We start from the raw sequence: 10048 nt of genomic DNA on the forward strand, positions 1-10048 counted from the left end.
TGCAAGGATCCTGCAGAAACAGCAAGTTCTAAGGTCTACTGATAACCCACCAGTTTCTGCAGAAACAAAAAGTTTTTATTTTTAATTCACCCCATCAGTTTCAAATCACTTCAAGCTGAGGCTGTCTTGATTCTGCAACTGCAAGCTGTCATCAACCAAATTAATCTCTGCTTTATTCCCTTTGTATTAACAGCAAATGATTCACCACCCCATCTATTTTATGGGTGTGGAGAATCTGGAAGATTCTTCTACTGGTGAAGATGAAAATGTAAAACTTGTTAAATCATTTTAGTGCTATTTGTATGTATCACTGTAAGTAGCCATTTGAATGGCTACTTACAGTGATACATAGGGAGAAAGACTGCTTTCTTTTCTGAGTTTTCCTCCAAGCATGTGTTAGCTCTTGTTCATTTGGTTGATGAAAGCTCTTAGCAAAACAGATATTTGTCCAAACTTTACTTCCAAGACAATTTTCATATTTCAGTGGAATGACAACCAGAAGTAGCTCCTGTTTATTTTGGGAGGAAAGGATTAAGCCAGAAGTTTCCACACAAATGTAGAACAGAACCATTTGGAATAAGGCATTGCTGTCAGAGGGTTATCAACAACACAGGTTTCAAGATAGAATTTAAAAAAAATCAGATTGTTTCTATTTATACCTGCCTTTGCCTTGGTAACCAGAGACTGTGTGAGGGATGCAGTATTTTCCCATCACGGATGTCTCCAAAATCCATGCGCAGACATGCAGTGCATCCAGTGTCTGCAGAGCTACCACAAGAATTGTCACATTCATTTCTAAGAGAGGATTTTACATATTAAGCAGCAAAGAGAAGATTGCAGTAAGAGACTTATATTAGTGTAGATTCAAAATAATTTGTACTCATTTCTATCTTACCTACTTTCTTTGCTCTTTTAAGTATTTCAAGGACCATTGCGCTTAAACATTTTTTCTTAATCACCCCGAGCAGCTTAGCCAAATCCGAGGTGGTGGGATTTACTCATAATTGGCTACATTATGCCTGCTTTACCAAGTGGTTGAATGAGGTAGAATGGACTTGAATCACTGTTTCTTCATACTTTAAATCATTCTTGCTTACCTTAAAATCAGCTGTTTCCTACTTTGCAAGATTACCTGCAGCTTAGGTGTCCTTACAGCCCTCTGCAGTGCTCAAAAGCCAAACCAGGCTACATTCTCACCACTTCACTGCTGTGCTGAGCTTTAGCCCTGCTGGAAGAAAGGCATTCCAGTTCTGAACATCTATTTTAGCCACAATTCTGTGTTGTTGTGTTTTCCTTATCCTTTTACTGTCAGGAAAGGTAGAAGAAACCAAGCATGTTTCTCTGCCACTATAATACCCAGGTACTTCATTTTCTTACAAAATGGATGTGAAAAGGTGAAGAGAAGGTACATATAGGCTCTGAATGAATTTGGGGAATCAGGGCCCTTACTGAACTTCTAGTGGACTTGCTTCTCTCTTAATAGCTTCACTGCCCAGTTATGATCTGGAAAGTAATTTCTGATCTTCTGCCTAAGGCTCATGGAAGTCAGTATCAAAGCAACTTTATCAGGTAAGAAGGGGAAATATTTCTGGGAAGCGGGGCAGGATTGGTAGAGAACCTGCTGCGCTCCTGAGATATTCAGGGATATCTGACTAACAAAATCACATTACTGGGATAAAAGCACTCACTGCATTATCATCTTCAAGGAACAATATATGTTCACATGCAGCCTTTTTTTACTCCAGTTGCTATTCAGCCAGACACTTGGGCTTATGAAATACTGCAAGGGAAGAAAACTCATCTGGGGATAGAAAGGAGGCAGTTGGGAGCACTAGACCCTTGCCACACTCCTCCATATTCTCGTTGGAGAAACCAGGGCTGGCATATGGTGCAGGAGGTAGAAGCTTTGTGCCATTTGGGAGTTTCCGTCTATTTGCCTGCTGATGTAGTTTAGGCAGAGTGTAGGTGACACAAAAAGTGATTCGAACAGAGTTCTCGTTTCAAATATAATGACTCTCATGGCTTTTTTCCCCACACTGCCTACATAAATAATAAAAAAAAATAATCGAGGTAATAGCACAAGCAATTTCAAACTCTCAAAAGCAGGAATAGTGGCAAGGGACCAGCACTTTAGGACATAAAACCACAGAAAACTGAATCATCACACCTGTTCTGGCATGTTTATAGGGAGAAGTCTGAGTTGCTGTAAGACAAGTACAGGCTGGTTTGGGGCAAATTTCAGTTTCCATTCTCCTACAGTAGCAGAACCCTAAAAACCAGCTTTACTGTTTGTTACCCCTGTGCAACCTGTAATGATCCTCCACAGAGTTTTCATGAATCTTGAGCCACTCTCTTCAAATTGACAGCTTTTAGATGTAACCACTTTTTGCCTCTGACTGCCAGACAGATTTGCTGGTCGCTGTGGGAAAGAGAGGGGATGTTTTCTGGAGCTGGTTACGGTCCCCACCTTCGAGGGACCGGCTTGCTCCATCGCTGGTGTCACCAGGAGCTCTCAGGGCACAGAGCCATTAGAGATGGGACGGAGAAGATGTGTCCCCTGCCCCTGCTGCCCCATGCTCCTCTTAGGGGCTGAGGAGCGTGGCTGCAGGCACTGCGCCTTTCTGTGGGGAACCTGCAGCAGTGCCTCCAGGCAGCCAGAGCATGAGTGCTGCCAGGACACTTCCCCGGCTCTCCCATGGCCTTTAGCAGTCTTTGGAGCTAGTTCAGGTAACACAGGAGAAGAACACTGCGTTGTTTTGCCAAACAAGAGATTAAATGGAGCCAAAGGTGAAGAAACACCGCTACACAAACAGCGCCGGGGAGCGTTTCCGCCACACGGCCAGCCGAGAGCAGCCTTGGCTGTGCTGCCTTGGTCAGTGCTCGACTGAGATGCAGAACTGCTGTGTCTGCGCTGCTTACCCAGCGACTGAGGGAGCGCTTCCAGCCTGTGATGAGCACTTGCAGAGATTCTGCTCTCCGTGCCAGCAATGGAGGACGGGGCTTGCTGCGCTGCACAAATGCCTTTCTCGGGCACCGACTTCCAACCCCCCAAGTAAAAGCCCAAGGCTGGAACCACAGGGAGGCTGCGGGGACAGCTGACAATGTCCCACAGGCGTGGGACCTTTCCCACCGTACCTTTCCGCATGGCAGTGGCTGTGAGCGGGCGGGGAGCCCTCCGGGCCCCGGCCTCCTGCAGGAGGCAGCGCGGCGCTTCTCCCCTCGGGCCGCCCCGGAGCCCTGCCCGCGCCGCCGGCCCCGGCACAGCCTCCCCGCCGCCTTGGCCCCCGCTCCCGCCGCGGCCGCGGGGCAGCACCGCTCCGGGGACCTTCCAGCCCAGCCCGGCCCTGCGTACCCGGAAAGTGACCGCCCCGGCTCGGCGGCTGAGCGCAGCCGCTCCCGTTCGGGCGCTGCGCAGAGGCCGCGCCCGCCCCTGGCTGCGGCGCCGGGGGCCGGGCCGGGCGCTGCGCGGCGGCCCCGGGCCTGCGGCGCGGGCGCAGCGGGCGGGCCGGGCCCGGGCGAGGGGCCGGGCCTGTCCCCGCGGCGGCCCCCGGCCTTTCCCTGCCCGCGGCGCGGGGCAGCGCGCGGCTCGGGCAGGGCCTGCCGGCGGCCGGGGCCGCGCTGAGCCGGGGCCTGCGGCTGCGGTCGCCGCCGGCGGGATGGCCTTGGTGCCCTACGAGGAGGGAGGCGGCTGGACGGCGCGGCAGCTGCACAGCCCTTCGGCCACCTTCCACTTCGCCAGCCGCACCATCCGCCTCCAGCAGGACTGGCGGCGGCTGGGGGTGGCGGCCGTGGTCTGGGACGCGGTAGGTGTTCATGGCAAGAGCAGCTTTTCCGCCGTCGGTGGCTTCCTGTGGCTCTTGCCGAGCTTTCAGATTCACCGTAGAAAATTATTTACCGTAGAATTGTAAAGAGAAGGCTTTTTTTTTTTTTTTTTTTTTTTTAATGTTAGGAAAGAATACATTAAACTGTGCTTTACTTTTCCCTTTTCCCCCATAAGAGATCCTGCAGGAATGCAAGGAAGATGCACCTTGCACCTAAACCCTGCACAGCCAGTGCCCAATACAGGAAATATTCTGGATAACTCTCACCTTTCTTTACAGTGGCTGGTGATGTTCGCTTGGCACCCTTCAGAGCACAGCACAGATCCCACTGCTTGTAGCCTCAAGCAGGACTGCTGATAGACTTTATCTTAGGAATAAGAACCGTCCAAAACAGAGGGGTTTGTGGTGGGTCCAAGCCCACAGGGCAGCCGTTCACAGCATCACAGTAGGCCAAGGGCTTCCCGTTGGGTTGGATTTCAATCCACACACAAATTGCACTTTTACCTCTAGTTTAAAAGAAGTGTAGCATTTTTAGCAAACTTCTCAAATGAGTTGGTGTACAGGGTTTCTGATCTTTCTGGACATCAGCTTTGACAGAACTTGCTGTGGGAGAGGTCCTTATCAAGATCTATATAACGTATAACATGCTACATACAACCAGCTAGAAGTGTCATTAGTTTACTTTCCCTGTGTCCTTTCCGAGGGCATACCAGTGTTGTGCAGAAACCTTTTGGAATACCATACAAGATACTATGAAACCTTATTCTGGACTTTTGCAATACTGTGTTCATTCACTAGTGTTTGACAACCCCTCAAATTTTCTTTGAGGAAAAATTTTCCAGATACAACTATTGTATTTCCTTTCCAATACAACTTTTCCTTTCCAAATACAACTCTTTCTACCTCCTGTTATGTTTGGGGATTCATGGAGCAGTTACCACATCCCAGTTGTAACCTCTGTGGTTCTTTTTTCCTTTTGCCAGTAGGAGTCTTCCGTAAACTCTATAAAAAACTTCCATAAAGCATAAAAAGACTACAGGTGCACACAGGAGGCGGAGATGTGCTGAACAAAGTTTGCTGCAGACCTGAAGCACCTGACCCTTCCCATAACCTTCTCTATCAGGTTAAACCAGAAACCCTGTGTTCAGTATGACTGAAACCCTGTGCTTAATCGCCCTTGTCTCTTGGCTTAGGCTGTTGTTCTGTGTGCTTATCTGGAGATGGAAGGCATTGATCTCAGGGATCGGTCTGTGATTGAGCTGGGAGCTGGAACTGGATTGCTGGGAATAGTGGTCACATTACTAGGTAAGGGCTTTTTTGTTATCTCTTTTAAAGCAAATCACAACTGTAGTAAAACTAGCTCTTTTACATGTACATGCCTGGTGTAGAAGTGAGCACCAAAGCTGCATGTGTGAACTGTGATGGTTCTTCTCTGAGTCATCTTCCTCGGTAGAGCCTGCTGTGGTATTTGTTGTAGTGCTGCTGCCACTGCGGTTTACTTTATGGCGGGACCCTGTTGAGGCTGACGCCTGTTGCCATGGCAGGCAGCTCAGCAGCATTCAGCTCTGCAGCTATTCCCCTCCAGGGAGCAAGAGCTGTGCTTCCCGTCTTCCACTTGTCCTCTGATGCAGATAAAGCTACAGACAGAAACCACTCTCTGAGCTTGCATAAGCCTTTCATTAGCCTGTCTTGCAGACAGGGCATGGAGAAATGAAGTGTTTTGCTGCTGATCTGTCTGTGGCTGGAGCAGGAACTGGGTACTATGTTAAATTTGTGCAGTCTTTCCCAGGTTAACTTTGTTGATTCAAAGCTCTAGTGGCTGTGAAAGGTGCCTATTGAAATAATAGAAACAAAACAGTTTGACAAAATACAGTCATGCCATGAAAAATCACACAGGCATAACTTTTGTCTCACGTGTGACAGAGGCTCTCTAGCTGCCTCTCTCCTACAGAAAAATATGGAATTGGAGAATGTTGAACTGTAACGTCCCCTGTAATTTATTCTTTTGTTGCATATGGAAAGGCAAGAAGTAACTCCGTGACTTTCATGCATTAAGAAAAAGCACCAGAAAACATGTTTTTTTTCCCTACCCAACTTAATCTTCACGTAGAGTACACTTTATATTCTTAAGTGACTCATGAAGGATAGGATGTCTGTAGACAGGGGGGTTTTGCTTGTTTTCTTCTTTGTTTTTAATCACGCAGCTCAGGGGAGCTGTTAATGTTTAACAGGAACTAAGAAGCCTGCTAGAGTTAGAGCATTGTATTCCACATGCTGTATTGAGGGATGTGGATTGTGAGTGTGAGCCATGTCCCCCTGTCCCCCTTAGGTGCCCGTGTTACCATCACAGACAGGGCGGCAGCGCTGGAGTTCCTGGAGTCAAATGTGCAGGCGAACTTACCCCCTGAACTACGTCCCAGAGCAGTGGTGAAGGAGCTGACGTGGGGAAAAGACCTGGATAACTTCTCTCCAGGAGCATTTGACTTAATCCTGGGTGCAGACATCGTTTATCTGGAAGAAACATTTGCAGAACTGCTTCAGACGCTGGAGCACCTGTGCTCAGAGCGAACGGTGATTCTCCTTTCCTGCCGTATCCGCTATGAGCGGGACCTCAAGTTCTTGAAGATGCTGAGAGAGCGTTTTTCTGTGTCTGAGGTGCACTATGATTCCAGTAAGGATGTTCATATCTACAAAGCACAGAGGGGTAGTCATAAGGATGACTTTTGATTCTCTGCTTTGTTAATAAGCCACTGATGCTGTTCAATTCTCCCCTTTGTTTCTACTCAATACAGTTGTTCCTAAGCATGAAGTTGCAGTTGTGTTATTTCACTGGCTTCTTGTTCTGATGGTCTTGTCTGATCACTGGGTCTGATAGAGCAAGGATTGTACTTCTGTTCTGCATATTGAACCTCTGCTTCATATCTGAATAGAGTCATATAGGGTGTTTCACTGTCTTTTTATCAAATGTAATTTTTGAAACTGATTCAAGTTGCAGAAATCTCCAGCATCAAAATTGTTCTATCAAAAGGTCTGTTGTCTGAAATCAAACCATATTTAACTTCAGGGGAAACTTGGTTTTTCCCTTTATCGCTTCCTTAACTCTAGAAAAGTAGGAGAGTGGATGAAATAAAAACTAATGCTCCAGCTGTAAATTATTTAACTCCTCAGGACTTCTGCATCTTAGAAGCTGTGGTAAAAGAAACCACTTAAAAGGCAAAAAGAACCAAAGGCAGATGCTATGAAGTTGTTCTGTTGCTGTCACTGCTGCGTTGAGGAGGCACAGTGAAACAAAGAACAAAATCTGGAGGGGCACTGGGAACAGGGATTGCCAAGTAAGCCAGCTTAGAAATCACTGTTATTTTTACCTGATTTGCAAGTGAGTGGGCTACATCTGCAGTACTGAAGCGGTTGTGGTTTCTGAGTTGTCCCTAACAAGCCTGCCTCACACAGATCAAGGCTCCTTGGAGGAGATACACATGCACATGTGCTGCTGGGAAAGTGCAACAAGGAAACTCAAGCTGTTCTTAAAATACCAAATCAGCCCTTGACTCTCAAAGTACCACTAGATAATGTTCTACTTTGTGCCTTTGTTTGTGCTCCCTCTGTCTCTGAGAGCTGTTATTTAGGACAGGAGGGTGCTCTGTAAAGTCTTTGCAGCAGGGGAAGTACTTACTCTTGCATTACTTGGGCCCTTGGGGCAGCGTCTAGGTTTCAGTGTGCTTTCAGTGCACACTGGTAGTTAAGACACTACTCTAAGTAATAGATTTCCTACCTTGAGCTTGTAAAACACATCTGTGTGTTTATCTCACAAGATCTTGGAGTCCAGCTCACACCAGCAGCAGACTTCCTTCTCTTTCTAGTGGTGGAAGAACGAACCTGATGAAAACAATGGGCTAGCAGAAGACAGCTACACCTCTAAACACAGGAATTTCTTTACTCTCTTTTTTTTTTTTTTTGTGTGGATGCGGAACTTTTTTTTGCTATAAACTTAAACTCAAAAAGCCTCAGGTCAGGTTCAGACTATAAGCATGTGCATGTATTTGGCACTGGCAACTGCAAACGGTTTTGCAGAACAAAGCAGCAGCTGCTTTGGCCCATGCATATTTTGGAAGTTTTTGTCACTTTTGCTCCCATCATACTTCCTGGTCGGCGGTCCAGAAACGCTGTGCTGACTGTAATGTGGAAATGACATATTTATCATTAAGGTTTGTGCTTCCTCCCTGGCACATCTCTTGCATGTTTTCAGCGAAGTTCCTTGCTTGGTTTCGGATCCAGTCTGGGAGTTGCTGCTCTCTTGAAACACTTGCTGTATCAGTATCCTCAGAAGCCACATGGTGTCACTAAAACAGTGCTTAGGCAGCTGGCTGGGAATTCGCAGCCTGAAACTGGAGTTGGAGTCAGTTTGGGGCAAGGAAGACAGCCCCCTAATTGAAAACAGATCATGAGATAAGCTCTCATGCAGTGGTTGAAAAGAATTATGAGCTCTCCCCCTCTGTCTGGCTCTAGTTTTCAGAGTGTGGCTGTAAGTTCTCACCTCTCTTCTTCCTTTTCCTCCCCAAGGTGTATCCTTGTCTCCAAACTCGTCTGGGATTAGGCATTAGGCTCATGTGTAGCTTAGGCTCCCCTTGGGCTGGAGCTGGGAGAAAGCAGAGTGCTGGTGCCTGGGCTCGTGAGTGCCCAAGGGAACTTTTCTGTGGGAAAAGCCTGGCAGTGCTCAGCCCTTGCAAGAGGCTGGAGCTTGTAGCACTGACAGCCATAGCAGCTTGCACTGTTGCCATAGCAGGAACATGCTAAAAAGTCTGCTTAAATAGCACAGAATAAAGCACAGAATAAAGGCTGGTGCAGCGACCTGCACACTTCTAAGAAGGGGGTTTTGCCCCAGGCCTTGCTTTTACGACAGAAAGAGTTTTGCACTTTTAAAACAAAGCAGTTTAATTCCATCTCTTTCTAATTGTTAAGTTTTCAGTGTCAGATTTCCCATTGCTGCTGTTACAGCCCACAGCCATCCTTCCAGCGCAGGCATGTGTCAGTGGACACATGTCTGCTACAGGCTTGGCTTCCTTTGCCGTGCTGCTGTTACACAGCAGCTGCACGCACACCCAAGGGAGTGAGTATGTTTGAAGGCTGCGGTGATGCTACTGCCCATAAATAATTGTGGAGAAAAGCATGAGATGGCACAGGCAGCTCAGGTGAGTGCCTTGCCCCTGACCTGCAGAACTCTTAGTGGTTGCCCCCCAGCCCAACAAGTGGCACCCCCCCAAGGGGACACCTTCTCCTCTGACTGCTACTGGGGCACGTCCTGTTAGATTTAGGAGACCAGACCCAGTTAGGCCACAACCATGTGCATGTCAGTTGTGGTTGCATTTAAAGCTACAGTGTTTAGGAGCAGGCATGTGAGAATGTAGCTCAGCTGAAACCTGCAGTCCATCCCCCCTGGGCAGTGCTGACACCCACGTGCACCAGGCAGTGAGTGCTGCCTTCTGTTGTCCCAGGCTGGCTTCACAAGTGTTTTGTATTCCCATCACACTTAGCTTCAGGGAGAGGTCAGGATGAGTCAGGCCACAAGTGAATCACGCCAGGCGTGCAGGACAAGTAGCAGAGGTGTAACTGCTGGTGAGGGAGCAGCCTCTGCAGTGACACCTGCAAACTCGGGTGTCCCAACCCATGGGTCCCACGGGAGCTCCTGCTCTAGTATGAGATGATGCACGACAACAGTTCTTGCTAGCAATCTGGCAATTATACCAACACCCTGCCCGAGCACTTTCTGTCACCCTGTTCATCCCCGCACTAGAGAATCCCACTCCTTTGGGTGGTTCCATTGCACTGATCCTGTTTTGTAACAGGTGATCTGAGCTCATCTGTATAAGGATGTGTTTGGCATGCATCCCCGAGTAGTGGGGCAATGCACAAATAGTCTCCTGAGAAATTCACCTGCTCTAGGGAGTGGGTCCAAGCCACAGGGAAGTGACCAGGCAAGACACAACCACGCTGTGACACTGAGAAACCGTCTCTGAAACATGTGCAAGAGAACAAACTTTTGTGAAATGTAATTGCAGCCAAGGTAATGTTTGACTGATACTAAGATACATAGCTGACTACACAGGGATCTGTGCTACCCAGTTCTTTTCAGTGCAAAATTCAAGCCAAACTGCATTTTTATCTCAGGGACTAACCCTGTTTGGGATTCTCTCTCATTACTGTAGGTTTTTCTGAGCAAGAACATGAAT

At 47.7% G+C, this 10048-nt stretch overlaps 2 protein-coding genes across 5 annotated transcripts in view; one reads left to right on the top strand and one right to left on the bottom strand.

Annotated features, from left to right (window-relative positions):
• The window catches only part of CCNYL1 (cyclin Y like 1), a 43976-nt gene extending 40591 nt beyond the window's left edge, over nt 1-3385 (bottom strand). For 2 of the 4 annotated variants that reach the window (XM_053981888.1, XM_053981891.1), the window contains exons 1-2: nt 2920-3000; nt 660-1228 (exon numbers count right to left, since the gene is read on the bottom strand). In XM_053981888.1, coding sequence (XP_053837863.1) covers nt 660-734 — 75 coding nt within the window. In that variant the 5' untranslated portion in view covers nt 735-1228; nt 2920-3000. Of the gene's footprint in view, nt 1-659; nt 1229-2919; nt 3001-3135 lie in introns of those variants that run through there. The other 2 variants (XM_053981889.1, XM_053981890.1) reach the window with 2 other exon arrangements.
• A 170-nt stretch (nt 3386-3555) lies between these two features.
• Nucleotides 3556-6630, top strand: METTL21A (methyltransferase 21A, HSPA lysine). Its single transcript, XM_053982338.1, has 3 exons — nt 3556-3803; nt 5015-5126; nt 6151-6630. Exons 1-3 carry the CDS (start codon nt 3657-3659, stop codon nt 6546-6548), a joined length of 657 nt encoding a protein of 218 aa, XP_053838313.1. The 5' UTR covers nt 3556-3656; the 3' UTR covers nt 6549-6630.
• Nucleotides 6631-10048: the final 3418 nt, after the last annotated feature.

This window comes from Vidua macroura, chromosome 7 (assembly GCF_024509145.1).
Source record: "Vidua macroura isolate BioBank_ID:100142 chromosome 7, ASM2450914v1, whole genome shotgun sequence".
Taxonomy (NCBI): domain Eukaryota; kingdom Metazoa; phylum Chordata; class Aves; order Passeriformes; family Viduidae; genus Vidua; species Vidua macroura.

What these genes read in the sequence shown, in the direction of transcription:
- METTL21A (XM_053982338.1), top strand. Translation starts at nt 3,657, where the DNA reads ATGGCCTTGGTGCCCTACGAGGAGGGAGGCGGCTGGACGGCGCGGCAG. An exon ending in CGGCCGTGGTCTGGGACGCG is followed by an intron (nt 3,804 to 5,014) that starts GTAGGTGTTCAT and finishes CTCTTGGCTTAG; the next exon opens with GCTGTTGTTCTGTGTGCTTA. An exon ending in AATAGTGGTCACATTACTAG is followed by an intron (nt 5,127 to 6,150) that starts GTAAGGGCTTTT and finishes TGTCCCCCTTAG; the next exon opens with GTGCCCGTGTTACCATCACA.